This window comes from Sinocyclocheilus anshuiensis, unplaced genomic scaffold, assembly GCF_001515605.1.
Source record: "Sinocyclocheilus anshuiensis isolate Anshui unplaced genomic scaffold, SAMN03320099.WGS_v1.1 scaffold1641, whole genome shotgun sequence".
NCBI classification, from domain to species: Eukaryota; Metazoa; Chordata; class Actinopteri; order Cypriniformes; family Cyprinidae; genus Sinocyclocheilus; species Sinocyclocheilus anshuiensis.
The window spans coordinates 403,390-421,894 of NW_015539968.1; the positions used below are offsets into that span (position 1 = coordinate 403,390).

Here is an 18,505-nt window from a genome sequence, read left to right on the forward strand (position 1 = left end):
CACCGGCTGCATCGAAGCTGCATGTGTGTGTGCTGACTTATCATTCATTTGACAAGCAGTACATGTTTTTATGAGCCCACTGACCATCGCGTCCATGTGCGGCCACCAATACAGCTCGCGTAGCCGTTGTTTCGTTCGCACGATACCCTGGTGTCCTTCATGTGCAAGATGCACCAGTGTAGTGCGAAGTGATACTGGTACCAGTACACGAGAACCACGTAGGAGGAGTGGATCCTCAGCAGAAAGTTCATGTCGTAAGTGGTAGTAAGGACGCAGCTCCACAGGAACGTCTGTTTCTTTGGCCATCCACTTTGCATTTGGGTTTTTAGGCGAGCAAGTTCAGGGCAGCAATCACTTTGTTCTTACAAAAGTGAGAAAGGTATGGGGCCTTGCACAGTGTCTATTTCAGCAAGCAATGCAGTAGATGTGAAATGATCCTCGTACAAGGATTGTGAAAGAATTGACAAGCTTGAACCTGTATCCACTAACAGTTTCACTTTGTGCGCACAGCCTTGTGATGTTGCCATTTCAACTTCACAGTAAATTTTAATCATCCACTGAAGCGTTCAAATTAAGCACTGTCATTTCTGGCACAGAAATTTCTTGCACTGTTTTCGCTTTCGATTGGCATATTTTTGCAAAATGACCACGTTTTTTGCATTTATTACAAATAGCAGATGCAGCAGGACAGTCTCTATCATTAGCTAAGTGATTATGTGATCCACAGCGGTAGCAATGTTGGTTTGGTTTTGGCGCTTTAGAATCTTCGCATCTCTTTGATTGTTCGGAGCGTGTTTTATGACGTTTCCATTGACTTTTATTCGCAGAAACAGCTTGCACAGCACTCTGTGGTTGGTTTCCACTTGTGTCCTTATCGGAGAGGAGTGAAGCATTAAGCACAGCGGACTCAACTTGACACGCTAAATTCACCGCTTTTTCCAGAGTGAGCTCATCCTCCAGCAATAATCTGTCTCGCACTGCAGGCAGCCACAATTGTTCCACCAGCTGATCACGCAGCATTTCTTGCTCCATAGCACCGTACTGACACTGGACAGCTAACTCCCGTAGTGCAGAAATGTACTGAGGCACAGTCTCGTCATTTCTTTGTGATCTTTGGCGAAACTTATGTCGGCATGCAACAACGTTCAATTTCGGAACAAAATGTTTTGTAAACGCTTCCATTGCATGATCAAACGTTGTACCTGTGTCCTGTAATGTGTAGAAAAGTCTTTGACCTTCAGTGCCCAGGCAATGTAGTAGAGTTGCACGACGCCTTGCATCAGGCCATGTGTTTCCCGAAGCATTTATTACCACTAGGTAGTTTGAAAAAATCTTTTGCCACGTATCAAAAGGAATTGGTGGCTCGCCTACATTTTGCAGAAATGGTGGAGGGGCAGGAACACTCGCCATCCTCGTTGCCAATATGTAGTATTCTCTCAAATAAATTAATACTCAGAACATACAGACACGGACACGTTTCTTCCATGAACTCATTTTTACTCTACTCTCCGTTTCCTTTAGGCACAGCATCAGAACAAGCCTACAACGCCATCTACTGGACACAACACTATACCATCTGGATTCAAAAGGCATGACATTTGAATGTCTACACACTGTTCGAACCCGTAGTTTGAGCTCTGTAGCAGTGTTGTTGTAGCAGCATACTGTAGCAGCATATTGACTGTGGTTTGGCTGCACTGATATAATGTCAATATGATGGTGAGTTTTGCAGCTGTTAAATGAGGTAAAGTCCAGAACTGATTAATATAGGTTAAGGTAATGTGTATAAACCTGATCCGGTGGATGGTGAGGTTATACAGCTGGATGTGCTGAATTATCTCGTCCAGAAGTCTGTCAGTCATGGTGTCAAAATCTGCAAATGTGTCCGTCTGGAGACAAAAGACGAAAGCTGATCAAACTTGTACTAGGAATCATATGAAAGTTGTGATTGGTTGTTGAGGGGCATTGTAGCTTTCTGATTGGTTGTTGTGTGCAGCTATGCTGTTAACTGGTCACGTAGTGATAGTTGCTTGTTGTTGTGTTGGCATGTTAAAATAAGATTATAAATAATGAAATAGTGTCAATCTGAGCAAAAAAAAAAAAAAAAAAGGAGAACATTTGATTTAATTTTATTCTCTCCATTCAATCAGGAATCCCTGGTTTGTGTGTTTGCTTTTTTTAAACCATGAAATGTTTCTGATTATATATGATTGTATTTTGTAGTTTCATATCTTACCCCTGACCTATTGTGATTATTTCATTATGTCCTGGGTGCTGAAATTGGCTGAAAGCAGTGCAACAAGTGTGCTGATTGGTTGGATGTTCTACCTGGTTGCGTTCTGACATGAGGAAGTCCAGTCTAGATCCAGGCAGCCCGAGCTCTATAAACGTCTTGACCAACCGCAGATCTGCACTGTTACCTGGTAATAACAAACACAAAAAACTATTTACTAAAGATGCAGCTATTATTTTTGATCTTACACACTTTTATGAATCTAAATGTCTTCGAGATTGGAACGTTTACCATCAAGTCCATGGACACACACCACAAGGTGTATCCCATCTTCAAACTCAGTGTCGTCTTCCTCAGGAGGGAAGTATGGGTGATCGGAGGCGAGGTAAGGCAGGTCACTGTAGAGAGTGCCTCTGAACACCAGCTCCCTCAGCATGGCTTCCTTTGCCTTATAGAAGCTTTAAGACATCATTGAAAAACTTGAATGATACAGTGAACAATGCATTCAGATAGTTTAAATAGTAACAGGTTGAACGCTGATAATTCGGCCTGTACCAGAGATATCTCCTTATGACTGGTGAGTAAATATACATTTAAAATAGAAATTGTGTTTGCTATTAATGAAGAAAAAAACAAATTTTTTTTTTGTTACTGAGACACAGAATTTGACATTAAAGTTTTAATTTTGATGAACACTGGCAGATAGGTCTTTTGTTTGTATTTAGTTTTTTTTATAATTGAAAACTTGAAATCACAGAAAAACATACTTAATCATTCTCTCGTTGATTTCCTGATCAGCACCGAAGAAAGAGTTCGAGGAGATTATTCCAAAAGAGCCCAGGGGTTGATGGGTAATGGGGGATGTGGCCTGGTGAGTGGAGATTCCGCTAACCGATGGCGAATCACATAGTACGGACGAGAAAGGCAGACATGTGGGCGCGCACGACACCGACAGGTTGACAACCTCCACCACCTTTTTATTCACGAATGCCAGACCTGTACTTGGCACTTTACTGGCTCTGCTTTGCCCATCTAATGACTGCTGCTCTCTCTCATTGGCTGGTAGCTTGATGAGATCAACAAACCTTTCTTTCTCATTGGCCGCAATTTCGTGGCTGCTTTTGTCACTGGTTGGTGAATCTGGGAGGTTCTCCATACATACTTCCTCAAGTTCATTCAAATGAATGTGACAGACACTGATGTCGTCCGGGTCCTTTTGATAAGTTTTTGATTCTAGCACCCCCTTGTGTTCGCTACAAACCTCTGTGTTGTCATTCATTAGACCAGAATACTCTTCAAGTAATACATTTGTTTGACATTCCTCTGAGTTTTCAGCCATTTCCTCCACTGTGGCGTTTTCAACACCATTATTTGTCACAAATTGCTGGTATAATAACATTTCTGGATTAGCAAAATTAAGATTTACTGTTTCCTGATTGGACAACTCATCCTTGTCTATCTCCTGATTGGTTGTTTTGTTTCTGTCCTCCCTAGTAACGCCTTGAAGATTCTGCTTCACCTCATTGGTTTCTTCCTCACTCTGCCTCAACTGATTGGATGCACAAACATTCTTCTTCTCCTGATTGGTTGTTTCGTCTCTGTCCTCTCTAGTAACACCTTGAAGATTCTGCTTCACCTCTTTGGCTGCTTCCTCACTCTTCCTTACCTGATTGGCCACACAAACATAGCTCTGATTGGTTGTTTCCTCTCTGTCCTCTGTAGTAATGCCTTGAACATTCCGCTTCACCTCATTGGCTGCTTCATCACTCAGACTCAGCTGATTGGCCACGCAAACATTCCTCTTTTCCTGATTGGGTGTTTCACGATCCTCCTCGGTGTCGTCAGGGCTGCTGATCTGCGGTGCAGAGGCAGATTTGGTCAAAGTATTGAGCTGTCTCTCCTCCTCCTCTTCATACGGCAGGGAGCTTATGGAAGTCAAAGAGGCCTGTGTGGCGCTGGGCAGGCTGCCATGACTTTCCGTCTGTAGGCCCTCCAAAGAGCTCTGATGCCCTGGCCGATGCCGCGCCAAGTTCTGCAAGACGTCACGACCCCCTGCGACAACTCCTCGACCCTCCAGGGTCCAGGCCACAGAGCTTGGCTCGCTCTCAATACCTGAGTCCGAGATCACGGAGGAGGAGCGGTTCATTAGCTTAGCTCCGCCCAAGAACACGCCCTTGGGCGGAGTTTCGGACAAGCGACGGTTCTGTTGTAGAATGTTACGAGAAGGAGACGTGGCTAAAGTGTCAGTTTCCATTGAGTTGGCGTTTAGTATATTAGCTGGTGTTGTATCCTTGCTCCCATAATCCTTTGCAGGTAATTCAATGTATCTGTTATCTAATACCGACTGTGGCTCGTCGTTGCCAAGACTCCCAGTATTGCCTGGTGTTTCAAGATGGTTGTCATGGTTATGAGTGGGCAGGAACTCAAAGCTGGTGAGGTCGGGAAGTTCTGCAGTATCCGTCGGAACAAGCAGCAATGATTGTCCGCTACTAAAATCAGTAATATTTGTTTGTTTTAGACCTGCATGATCAGATTCATCAAAGTCAACTGCTTCTTTTTGGCAACTAGTTTTCTCCAGGTTACTTGTATCTATTGCTTCATCGCTGTCTACAGACCTAAAGTCAACATCGAATCCTTCCTCAGTTTCATATTGGCATGTGGCCTTTTCAACAGAATCAATTCTTGAATCTGAGATCGTGATACATTCGCTTCTATCAATATCGGTCTCACCCACATGGCCAATCAGAGTCTCTGCTTGAGCTCTGATCTCTTTATTGTCAGTGATGCAGTCCTCCTGCCGGCCAATCAGGGCCATGTATGTGGGCAAGTCCATGTAATCTTCACAGGGAGGTTCCTCAGGGGTTGTTGCTGGTGAATTGGTGTCCTGTGTTTCCTCAGCTGGACTGATGGCTTGGTCTTCCATCCTTGTTGGCTCAGGACATGGTTGAGAGTTTAAGGCAGTCTGATTTTGCACATGGACATTGTAGTCTAGAACAGAGAAAGAGAAAAGTGCTCAGTTTATTAAAAAACATATTTTAAAATGCAACCAAAGATACTTTAAAAGTATCTTTTGTTGATTAATTAGATTTTTGTTTTTGATTTGACATTTGATCCCCCCATTTATTAATTAATTTGTTCTTAAATTCTTGTTTTGTTCTTGAGTTAACACATTCACATTTTCATTCTTGTTCATGCATTCATTAGTTTGTTCATTTACTCTTGTTTCTTATTGATTTGTTAGTATATTACATTTGTCTTTGTTCATATGCTCATTATTTCAATTATTAATTTATTTGTATGTCTGTTTATTTTATTTAGTTCATTCTTTAGTTCTGTTAGTTCTTCAGATCTCATTCATTTGTTTATTAATTTATAAATCAGTTCATTTTTTGTTCATTCATAATGCAGTTCACTAATTCAGTAGTTTTTAGTTCTAATTTTTTAGTTTGTATATTTATTATTTTGTTCATCCATAAATTTGTTAATTCTTTCAGTGATTTGTTTGTTTAAATCCTCTTTTTTCATTCATTCATTAGTTTGGCCTTTCATTTTTTTTGTTCATTCATTCATTTGTACAATGATTTATACATTAATTCACACATATAGACAGTTCACTGATTGAGTTGTTTCTAAAACTTTTGTTTGTTCATTTGTAAGTTTGTTCTTTCTTTCAGTGATCTGTTTGTTTAAGCTCATTCATTTGTTTGTTTGTACAGATGCTCATTCTTTTGTTCATTCATTTGTTTGCTCTCTTTTAAACAGGATTTCTGTTGGCTGTCACCTAAACAGGGCGTGTCCACATATCTGTCCTCAAAGATGATTGGCAGGCTGCTCCAGTCTCCGTCGATGTCCAGGCATTCCACAGGAAGTGGAGGCATTCGGAGCAGGTAATCAGAGCTGCGCATCTCTGTGGTCACCTGTGCGTGTCTATTGATACTGTCATCAGAGATACATAGCAGTTTCAGCCGTTTTTTAAGGGTTATGAGTAGTTTTAATGACAGTAGTTTTAATTAAAATATTTGAGGTTATTTCTACATTTGCATAGCTAGGTATAGTGTGTGTGTCTAAAAGATAAAGACAGAGGCTATACTAAAATAAAAATAAAAAAACTCACAGCTCCTCCTGAAATGTGAGTGAGGACTCTTTGGGATGTTCTGTGAAGAAATATGCTTCAGAAAATCTCCTGACCTGCACAAACACACACATTCAGTATGTACTTCTATCAAACGACAACAGCTGTCAATCACAATGACACATTCTTTGTTGTTTTATTAATAGAGTATTTATGTTGTTTTTTTCAATCAGGGGCACTTTTGACTTAGTATTTGAAAAGATTCACTTCTCATTTCCATTATAACCATTTCTTTCTTTCTTTCTTTCTTTCTTATTAAAGTTGCATTTAAAAAAAAATTAAAGAGAGACTGTTTTAACAATCTTATAACAATCTTTTTTTTTAACAAACTTTTTTGTAACATTTTTAAAAAGCATACTAGGTCACTGTAGATCATGCTGGGTCATATATTATTCATGCTGCTTTTGAATCATTTCAGCTTTTCTCTCTGTATTTGTCTTGCAGGCACATTTTGAATGCATTACAATCTTGCATTTTATGTTTCTTTTTTTAAGATCAGCCACAGCGAGCAGAAATATTTTATAAAGGAACCTCACGTACGAGAGAGAAATAAAACCACTCCAGTAATAAAAACTAAAATGGATTCATCTCTTCCATCTTTTTCATCATTATAATAACTCAGAGTTCTGTAATTAAAAGCTGAGCTGTCCTGTGGGTGAAATTACTGTATGTATCAAAAAAGATGAGGTTTCTACATCTAATGCATCGCTCAACAGAACACAGAGTTGTGAGGGATGCTGGGAAATTCAGGCTGTGTATGAGAAGCACAGGCTTTATCGAACAATATTTTAGTCTGACTAGAAACTAATTCTCCTGTTGGTAATCAGAAAAGCATGTCATTTTGTTGCTAGGATTATTAAATAAGCTGTTCATATTTGAGTTTATTTCATAAAGTAAAAATAAGCTGTCATGCTCAAAAGTCCCCCTGTATAGCACTGAATTTCAGTTTAGCATCATTCATAGTAAGTTCTCATAACTTAAGGTTGGAAAAGAAAACTTATTGGTGTTAGAATGGTCATAAAAAAGCCTTTGTAACCTATTTTACTTCTAATGTGGCATATTTCTAAATGAAACATGATATTGAACAAGAAACACACTCACCCTGAGTGTGTGGTGCTCCTGGGCCAGATATGAGCGGATATGTGGATTAGGAACCATGGCTTCCAAAAACTGTGTCCAAAGAGCAGACAGCTGAGCACAGAGCTGCGTCAGATCTTTACTGATCTGTTCTACTACCTTCTCATGACCACCCTGCAACTACAGGGAGAGAGAGAATTAAAACATTCAGTCCTATTTAGTCACAGAACAATACTTGGTGTTATCATATTACAGCTTTTCTCAATTGCTTTGGCACATTTTTCGAAACAGTCTTAACATTCTCTAAACTGTGAGTGCAAATGTCACAACTGTTTGCTGGAACTTCAGAACTTTATTGCATGTCTGCAAAATGTAGTTACTCACCCAAAACATTTCATTCATGCTTCAAAACCTAGTTATCGTGTCAGTAATTTGGCCAAGGCCACCAAAATATAAAGTATTTTTGTCATAAAAAAAGTTTCATTCGAGAATTGAGCCAAAGCAATTGAGAAATCTGTAATTATATGTTTTTACAGGAATTTGATAAGTCAAGTGTTTCACAAACCTGCAGTTCAATGGTGAGCTGGTTTAATGTTTCTTCAAGGGGGAGGTCCTCTGGAAACAAGAACATAAGGAAAGAGTCACAGACAAAAATATCATGGTGATACTGTGTTTTTACATCACTTTGTGTACTATGTAAATACCATGGTATCCATGTAATCACTGTATTAAGATTGTAGGGATGTATGTGGTACTGATGATATAGTTTTTATATAATTTTATATGACCTAAAATAGTTACTTGAAGCCAGAGATTTTAAATGAAATATTTCAATAATTGAACAACTCGTTTGCATGTTCATGGTTTTCTTTGATGTTGGTTAATGGTCACATGACAGGTAAACAAAAAATATAAATATATTTTTTTACTATTCATTTTCATTATTATTGGTTGCACTTTATTTTAAGGTGTCCTTGTTACAGTGTAACTATACATCTAAGTACTGAGTAATATTAATTAACTACATGTACTTACTTTATGATTAGGGTTTAGCTTAGGGTTACTTGCATGTAATTATGCATAATTTATTGTTATCGTAAAACTAAGTACTGGTACATGTAATGTGTAACAAGGACACCTTAAAATAAAGTGTTACCTTATTTTTTTTATTAGTTTTTGATTTAAATATTAAAGTTTCACCTGCTCCTACTCAGTGTAGCTTTAAAGCTAATTCATACTTAAAATGATTATTTACTCATATGTTGCTGTAAACAGTCAAATAAATTTAGCACATAATCTTGTGTGCCGTGAATAAGTCAGGCCTTAAAAGTGAAAGCATGCATTTATTCCTGCGATGCAAAGCTGCATTTTCAGCCTTATTACTCCATGTCTTCAGTGTCACATGATCCTTCAGAAATCATTCTGAAATGCTGATTTGATGCTCAAGAAACATTTCTCATATACTCTATTTTAAAAACAGTTGTGCTGAATGGCCTGTGCTGAATAGATAGTTAAAAGAAACGATTGAATGACTTCAAAAGACAAAATACATAAGTGCATGAGTTGTATTAACTACTTTTATGATGCTGATATGGTGCTTTTATGATGTTTTTTGGAGCTTGACCATTTCCAATCACTGTGTGCTTTTTTGGTGTCCCACAGAAGAAAGAAAACTTTATGGGTTTTGAAGGATATGAGGGTGAGTAAGTGATGATGACAGGGAACCGCCTTCGAGAAAGCCACACACATTTGAAGTTAATGAGTTGCATAAGAGTTTGTGATTATACCCATTTCTATGTGTTGCAGTTGGGGGATCTCCTTCATTAGCGCCGAGTAATAGGAGCGCAGAGCTCTGTGAGCCGCCAGCAACAGTTTACAGATGCGCCGGTGCCACGTGTAAGCTCTCTGCAGACAGTTCTCCGACAGCACGTAAAAACTGCCCTGCAAACACACACACATTCAATCACACAGGACATACAAGTCGAGGTCAGATTTTACTGCATGTCACACTTCTTCCCTCTTATTTCTGCACAGGTAGCTAAACACTGAATAAAGGTTTATCCATGTGGACTGACCCTCAACTTTAGTCACACAGCCGCTGTTCTCATAAGTTCTCCTTTAAGAGCTAAAAACACAGGTTTCACATGACAAGAAGAGAGAAAAAAAGAATATCATATTTGTGTGATGTGGTTGTTATGAGCAGCAGCTGTATGTTTATGTTTGGCTGAGCCTGAAGCTCAATAATTAGATGAAGATCAAACGCAGGGTAAAACTTTAAACGCAGTCAGTTTCCCGGCAGTAAAATAGGAGAAGTGTGCATACGTGGCACTCGCTTATGGAGAACGACACAAGAGACGTCCTGTCGACAGGAAGTGCACACATACACAGCTCTACAGAGAGGAAAGACCCTCTCTGTTCAATTGATTTATAACATTTTCAGCAATTTTCACACTTCTGGGTAAAAAAAAAAATACCCATTTTCTACTTTTCTATTTCTATTTGAACATATATGAAAATATAATTTATTTCTGTGACGCAAAGCTGAATTTTCAGCATCATTACTCCAGTCTTCAGTGTCACATGATCGTTCAGAAATCATTCTAATATGCTGATTTGCTGTTCAAGAAACATTTCTTATTATTATCAGTTTTAAAAACAGTAGTAGTACTTTTTTTTTGGATACCATGATGCATTTTTTTTGTCTTTGAACAGAAAGGCTGTGTTATTAACTTTTTTTTCTTTGAACACAAAGTTCAAAGGAACAGCATTTATTTGAAATGGAAATCGTTTGAAACATTGCAAATATTTTTACTGTCACTTTTGATCACTTTAAAGTGTCCTTGCTGGAATTAAAGTATTATTTACCCCCCGCCCCCCCAAAAACAAACAAACAAAAAACTTGAACTGTAGAGTCTATAAAGTGTCACTATAAAATAATGTGTCAAAAATAAAATAAAGTGTCATATAAAATAAAATGTCAAAAGTCTATTACCTTTTCACACTGGTGGAAACAGGCTTCTATGAATCTAAAACACTAAATGCAAGCTATTTTTAAATGTACAGTTTTATATAGCTATTAGCAGAAAATGCAGGTGATGCTTTAAATGTTTGGAGCAAAGGCTCATAAAATGCTGATGCAGGGGTGCTTGTGAGTCTGCTGGGCCTCTAATAAGTCTTTACTGCATACTTGTGTGTACTGTGTAATGTGTGTATGTTTGAGTGTAAACAGAGTGCTGAACGCTGTCATTATATGTGTGAAGCTTTGTAATCTACATTCAGTTATGTTCTTTTGACTCAAACAGATGCGTACTGAATTCAGTCTCTCTCTCGCACACACACAAACAAACACACATCTGCTCTGTGCTTTCTATTGACATTTCTCGCATTTTAGTACCTGTGACAGCTGGAAAACACACAGTCAATATTACACTCACGTACATGCAACAAAGACTTCACAGAGTTCACAGAGCCAAATTTAATGTAGGAAAGCGTGTGCAAGGCAGAGTAAATGTGCCAGCTTGCATTGTGGGATAGTGTCATCTGTTTGCGTCAGCATGTGTGTAAATAAATTCATGCAAGTCTGTATGCTATATATAAGTCTTCAGAAGCTATACAATAGTTTGATAGAGAAGTAGTGATGCCCAATTTATGAACAATTGCTCTTATGAGTTGAATCTTTTCAGTGAATCATCTGATTCACAAAACCAGTCTGAATGATTTGTTTAGGAATCAGTTTGATCTGGTTCAACCCAGTGATTCAATTGCAGCAGTAAACAGCGAGAATGAGTGAATAACAATCTAAATGTACCTTTAAGTTGTTGTTCGCTGAACTAAGTTTTAGTTCTCACAGAAAGCTGTTGCGTGATTCAGAAGTCTTGCAATATATATGTGACTTTTATGATACTTTTATGCTGTTTTTGCATACATTTAGAAGTATCATAAATATAGAGTAATTTCTCTTTTGTGTTCTACAGATGAAAGAAAGCCATAGGGGTTTGGAATGGCATAAAGGTGAGTAAATTATTCACTTTAAGTGCCCAGATACATTTTGGGTTAACTATATGTTGCTTTTACAAAAGACAAAACCATTAACTAATCACCTAATAAGCTTGAATATCTTATCTTTTGTCCCTGAGTGAAAAGCACCACATTATGTACTTCATTGTAAAGTAAAAGTGCTGAGAAGCACTTGCAGAAAGCAGAGAGAGAGAGAGAGAGAGGGAGGCCGTTAAAGGTGGGCTCGTTACGATGATCAAACGCTGCCTCCCTCCAGCGGAACACTGTACTTAATAAAGTGCCCTGCAGGGGGGTGTAAATGTAGGACCCATACGGAGACGAGAAACCTCGTTACGATTTCCTGCCTAAATGGAAATCTCCACAGGCAAGAGAAACCTCTCAGTTCATCCAGTCAGAAAAAAAACGGAGGGCTACTCCGCAAACGGCCAGAAAGGTCAAATTATCTATGCTGTTTAGGTCTAAATTGCTCTGGTTAAGTGTCTGTATTTCATTCAGGGCCAGTTGAAGCAGGTATTATTTGGAAATATTCCATGACTGTGTTCTGAATAAATACTGCACATTATATGCACTGCATACTGCCTGGTATTTTTGAAATAATTATAATAGAGTAACAGTGAAACTGAATGCATTACTTAGCCATTAGTATGCAAAGTTGTCATGAACTCTGTATGTTTAATGTAGCGTCCGGTTATTTTTTTTCGGAAATATAGGGGATATTTCGTCATTTTGAAACAATTATTTATTTATTTATTTATTTGGGGCAGTCTGATAAATTAAATAAATAATATTAGATAGATAGATGGATGGATGGATGGATGGATGGATGGATGGATGGATGGATGGATAGATAGATAGATAGATGGATGGATGGATGGATGGATGGATGGATGGATGGATGGATGGATGGATGGATGGATGGATGGATGGATGGATGGATGGATGGATGGATGGATGGATGGATGGATTAGATAGATAGATAGATAGATAGATAAAGAAAAATCTGACATTTTTAATATGACAGAATATTCTGTTTTAAACTAAACTTTCTATTAATAAAAGAATCCTGAAAAAATAAATACATCATAGTTTCCACAAAAATATTACAAAAATCTATTACGAAAAACTGTTTTGGTATTCATAATAATAAGAGCCATTATTATTTAACTGCACCACAAAAAAATGTTTATTATTTGTGTGTGTATATATAATATAGAGAGAGAGAGAGTTAAGATATTAGATTTATAATATCGTGCATTACATTAGAAATAGGAAGGTTAAGCATCTCACAGTTTGCCGTGCATTTTGACAAATATAATCAGTCATTAGATTTTCATGCATACAGAAAATATGCATGTATACTTGCTTGAGTAGTACGAATTATGCCATTTAGAACAAAGAAGCCTCAATTTCATTACTCTTTTTTTTTTCCTTTAGGTTTCATCAAAATATAATGACCATTCTCTGCAACAGGTTTCTTTTTCTGACAGATACTGAAAGAGACTTGAACTATCTAAAAACCCAGAAGAGCACCATCGACCAGTTTCAATGCTGTCAGGTAAGATGTCAGATAGCAGGGTTGGATTTAATAGTTCAGTTGAGATCAGTACAGTCATTTAAACACATTATAATTATGCGTATGTGCAAAATGAGTGAGTTGATCAGGTTAGATGTATGTGGTTACCTCTGTTGGCACAAGTTTGCAATATCCCGCCCCAAACATCAGATTCTCCACTGACATCACAGAGGGCGGAGCTTCACTCTCTGGAGAGCCTTTACCCAGCCACGCCCCCTTTCCACTGCCCACAAAACTACAGAAAGACAAACGACAGACTGTAAGAACCTGTGGAGTGATCAATGTGTGCTGCTGTGATCAAGTGAATTAACGTCAGGGATCTCGGTGGGAACCGCTCAGAAGATTATTTATTATCCAGTCATGCAAATTCATTTATACGCATATCTGTCTGAAAACAATGCCTGCCGGTCCTCACGGAAAACCCAAAGACACACAAATGCCTGATTAATTTGTTAAAGTCAGTCTTAAGAATATTTGTCACTAATGAGGCTTCTGTTCTTAGAAATCCATTACTCATGACAGCTGACAAACACACACACTTTGGATTTGACAGCTTTGCTTTCAGGAGGGTTCAGAGAAAGATCTAGCACTTTAAAAGCTCAGTTTAAAAGAACAGATCCACGGCAGTGAAAATACATCACATCCTGCCAATAACACCTCCTACGAACAGGAGGCACAGATCCAACAAGCAATACACAGTATTCAACATTTAACTAGAAAAGCTGGCCATTTTATGCGATTATGTTAACAAGCACATTATTTATTTGTAATTTAATTAAAAAAATTACAATCAAATTGGAAAAATTAATTAATTAAAACTAAATAATACTTGCCTTACAAAATTAATGAAATGATAACAATTTTATTAAAATACTATACTTTAAGTAATTATTTATTTATTGGGTTACATAAAGTGTAAATGCAACCTGAAAACTGATTATTATTTATTATTTTGTATTAATTAATATTAAATTAAAACAAAATATGATTTATTAACTATTAATAATAATAACTACTATTATTTTTTATGTAATTTCATTTTGATAATTTCATCATTAGTTGTGTAAGGCAAGTATTATTTAGTTTATTTATTTTTCAATTAAATGAATTAAATTACAAATCAACAAAACAAAAACAACAACAATAATACATTTCAAAATATAAATTAAAATAAAATAAATGCAAAATCAATTTTGAAGCCATGGTAAAATGCCCTAAACTGCTGATTGGCTGAGAGCTGGTGGGGCGAAGTTTGTGTGATCACCTGATCAGTGGTTGGTGCAGTGCCACCAGGGAGGCGTGGATAGAGACGGAGATAACGGACAGGTGGAAATAGTCAAACATGACAGGCAGGTGATGGTGTAGGCCTTGGTGTGGATGGAAGTGCAAACCCAACGTCCTGCTGCTAATCAGAGGCACTGAAGAGATATCCGCCAACCTAACACACAAACACATGACAAATCACACGTTATAGAAAGACACATTCACACTAGACCTTGCATTTAATTTTATTCATATGCATGTGAACAATGAAGACTGTCTCAAGTCTGCAAAAGTAACAACTATACTGAGATGTGGCAGCCAAAGAAAAAGACCACAGGAGAAGGAGAGAGAACATGAGGAGGGCAGAGAGATGGACAGGTAGTGTAGTTAATGAGCTTGCCTCACTGCCGCCCCTGCAGAGCTCAGGGGCCACGGGGGCCGACCCGTTGCTGCTGCTCTGAGCTCCGGGGCTCTGTTGCAGGTAAGAGGCGCAGGTAATGCTCTCATTTGTGCTGCTTTGAAACAGGAATGTGTGTGTGTGTGTGTGTGAGAGAGTATTTTAAGCTGAGAGCCTTTCCTCTTACTGTTCTTGATTAATACACACACACTGTGCCTGCCTGAGGCTCTACCACACTCTCTCACTGCATCCTTAAAGGTCCCATGGCATGAAAATTTCACTTTATGAGGTTTTTTAACATTAATATGAGTTCCCCTAGCCTGCCTATGGTCCCCCAGTGGCTAGAAATGGCGATAGGTGTAAACCGAGCCCTGGGTATCCTGCTTTGCCTTTGAGAAAATGAAAGCTCAGATGGCCCAATCTGGAATCTTCCCTTTATGTCGTCATACGGGGAAAGGTTACCTCCCCTTTCTCTGCTTTGCCCACCCAGAGAATTTGGCCCGCCCATGAGAAAATGAGCTACTACCGTGCGAGGCGAGCGCAATATTTTTTTTTCCTCGAGAGACATCATGGCTTGCAAACGAGCGAAGCATGGCAGTTGCCCCGCCTCTCTCCTCCTCATTAGCATTTAAAGCTACAGACACAGAAATGGCACGTCCTAAGGAAAGCTCATTGTGGGACTGGCTCGTAGTGGCTGAAATTCTGCACCAAGGCTGAATTTCGGGAAAGAGACTTCAGATACAGTACTAGGGACCACTTAGGCCTATATAAAAGCATCCAAAAACCAGCATGTCATGGGACCTTTAAATACCGACAGGCAGAGAGATCATACAGATGATTTTTTTTTTTATAGAATGTGAGAAAATATGCAAATATTTTAAAATGTGTGCTACATTGTTGTCACACAGCTTCATTATGTTGCATGTTTAATTCAGCGAGTTGTTGTGAACTACGTGACCTACTGAATGGAGAAAGTACTGAATGGAGTCTGCTGTGTGGAATACAAAACTCAATGTATCTGTTTTGGTCTTCTATTTTCCCTGTGATGGATGAACTAGAAGCAATATCATTGATTTTTAACTGTGTTGACATTGTTGCATCGGACTGCCAAATGTAAAGATATTATTCAGTATTGGATGGAGTTCATAATGTTTGATATACTATTGTCAAACAGAAAACATGTTATTACTATTAATAAAATGTGGGCAATAAATAGCATATACTACAGGATGGAGATGGCTAGTATTTCATTTTGGGAATACTGTACGCAGCTGTTTAAAAGTTTGGTGTCAGTAAGATTTTTTTTTTTTAAGAAATTTATAATTTTATTCAGCTAGGATGTAATATATTAATCAAATGTGGCAAAAATTACAAATAAAAATGGTTTCCACAAAAATAATAAAGGTACAGTAAGTGATTTCTTAGAAACACTGTTGAAAGTGGCACAAAGCACCAAAAAAAAACACTTATAGCCAATCACCAGTAAGGGGTGTGTCTGCTTGTGATGGGGGGAGGTGCCTGTATTGCACAGCATGTTCATGAATTGGGGGTGGAGCTATCAAGATAGGGGTGTGAACCTTTTGGGTAGGGGCGTGTTTGTTTTGGTGATTTCAAATATCAACAGTGTTTCTCTTACTGCACCTTTAAGTGTAACTGTTCTCAGCATTACACTTAAAGGTGCAGTAAAAATTATAAGAAATGTTTTTGAGCAGCAAATCTCAACTTTTATTCCTTTTTACACTAAGTATGATTTGCAGGTCCACCGCTTCGATTAATAAAGCCTAATTTTCAGCACAATTACTTGAGGAATATCATGTTATGAATTCAAAACGATTTTAACATGCTGCGAAATTTGAAAACTGATACTTTTGAACGTTAGCGTCACATCCAGTTTCATATGTATGGGTTTTTATAATCAGTAGGTTTGTTCGATAGCTCACGCAGTTTGGAGTTTGACTTCAGAGGTGAAGAGCTTGAGACGTTAGCGTCACATCCAGTTTCATATGTATGGGTTTTTATAATCAGTAGGTTTGTTCGGTAGCTCACGCAGTTTGGAGTTTGACTTCAGAGGTGAAGAGCTTGAGCTGTTTTTCACAAAACAGTTCAAACCTGAATATAAATAAGTTCAAATGGCACGGTTGCATCAACAAATTCGTTTTGCATTTGTTAACACTATCGGGTAGGTTTAGGGTTGGGTTTGGTGTAGGGGATATTTCCAATACGGTAGAGCATTAACTTTTAGCGACACTCGAATATTTGAATTATGAACCACTGTAATACGTACCTCAAGCAACATAATTAAAACACAGCAATACGTGCCTATATCAATGTAACAAAAACGTGCCAGGGTCACGTATTGAACTTTTGAACTTTTGGTCACTTTGAAACTGCCTTGAAACGTGCAGCAAGGTACGTAATAATGGTGTTGCTGAAATGTATGTGTTTCCAATGAGCCTGGGTTGAAAAATTCAGCATTGCATCACAGGAATTAATTACATTTTATGATATATTCAAATAGAAAAGTTATTTTAAATTGTAATAATATTACTGTTTTTACTGTATTTTTGATCAAATAAATGCGACTTTGGTGAGCAAAAGAGCCTTGTTTCTTACCGACCCCAAACTTTTGAATTCAGTGTAATGTGGTCTGCAGCGTTAAAAAGCGTTAAAAAAATATTGCTTCTTTATTTGTCACTCTGTACATGGAAGATCAAGTTGTGAGATACAGTACTCAGTGTTTAATATACAAGCAGAACTTAGGTAAAGAAGTAGAAGTAATTTCCTTCATCCTGAAAATTGACATGCTATGCAGAGTATTCTGACCATATACTGCAAAAATAGCATGATAGTATAAGCCATTCTGAACACAAGCAGTGATGATGCAGAGGGAGAAAATGATGGGATACTCACTGCTGTTCATTGTCAGTGAAGTGCAGATCTAGTTTGAGCTGGACGTCCACCTCACTCACAGCTTCCTCCACCTGAGAGACACATCAACACACGTCATTCACAGCTAACTGCAGAACCTTGATATATTTATACTACGGGGCCGTTGAATGCTTGAATCTGATTGGCTGACGAACGTTCTGAGGTGTGCAATTATTTTCAGAGAAACGCAGGGCGAACGTAGTTCCAGGCAGCTCTCTTGACCGCATTACAGTTCCATATCACTTCGCATAGTTAACTGTAATACCGGAAATTAGCATACAGTACCTATACAGCACACAGGAATTACTGCAATCACACGTGCTCGCACACGCACAGTACGGTCACGCAGTTTGCAAAAAAAGGTGTTGTCAGCGCTGCCCTGACGATTTGATCAGTTAGCCTCTATAGCAGGGTTCCTCAAATCTTGCCCTGGAGGTCCAATGCGCTGCAGAGTTTAGCTCCAACCCTGATCAAACTCAGCTACCTGTGATTTTCTAATGATCCTGAAGACATTGATTAGCATGCTCAGGTGTGTTTGATTAGGGTTAGAGCTAAACTCTGCAGGAAAGTGGCTCTCGTGGGCCAGATTTGAGGATCCCTGCTCTATAGTGTAGCAACTTAAAGGCTACACATGACATTTCTCACTAGCGAGGTAATAACAGCGCTGTTTAGAGACGCTGCTGCAGAACACTGTTGAGGGACACACAGAGGTAGCCTAATTCACACAAGCTCTCTCTCTCTCTTTCTTTCTCTTTCTCTGTGTGTCTCTGTCTCTCTTGCTCTCTTTCTAATAACTTCATTAATAACTGCATTAGAATGCTATCAACGGCTCAAGCCTCCATTACCAGCTTTAAAATGACGTTTTGGAACTAGCAAAAGAGGCGT

General features: G+C 38.4%; 1 protein-coding gene and 1 long non-coding RNA gene across 2 annotated transcripts in view; one reads left to right on the forward strand and one right to left on the reverse strand.

The window, feature by feature from the left end:
• LOC107687062 (protein FAM135B-like) overlaps positions 1-18,505 on the reverse strand; it is a 65,292-nt gene that overhangs the window by 6,120 nt on the left and 40,667 nt on the right. Inside the window, exons 5-16 of the mRNA XM_016484211.1 lie at positions 17,603-17,673; positions 14,297-14,470; positions 13,141-13,267; positions 9,230-9,383; positions 8,008-8,057; positions 7,467-7,622; positions 6,348-6,421; positions 6,015-6,169; positions 3,001-5,221; positions 2,525-2,691; positions 2,329-2,420; positions 1,792-1,889 (exon numbers count right to left, since the gene is read on the reverse strand). Coding sequence (XP_016339697.1) covers positions 1,792-1,889; positions 2,329-2,420; positions 2,525-2,691; positions 3,001-5,221; positions 6,015-6,169; positions 6,348-6,421; positions 7,467-7,622; positions 8,008-8,057; positions 9,230-9,383; positions 13,141-13,267; positions 14,297-14,470; positions 17,603-17,673 — 3,539 coding nt within the window. The remainder of the gene's footprint in view (positions 1-1,791; positions 1,890-2,328; positions 2,421-2,524; positions 2,692-3,000; positions 5,222-6,014; positions 6,170-6,347; positions 6,422-7,466; positions 7,623-8,007; positions 8,058-9,229; positions 9,384-13,140; positions 13,268-14,296; positions 14,471-17,602; positions 17,674-18,505) is intronic.
• LOC107687063 (uncharacterized) overlaps positions 16,245-18,505 on the forward strand; it is a 12,674-nt gene continuing 10,413 nt past the window's right edge. Inside the window, exon 1 of the long non-coding RNA XR_001634091.1 lies at positions 16,245-16,317. This is a non-coding gene — a long non-coding RNA (uncharacterized LOC107687063). The remainder of the gene's footprint in view (positions 16,318-18,505) is intronic.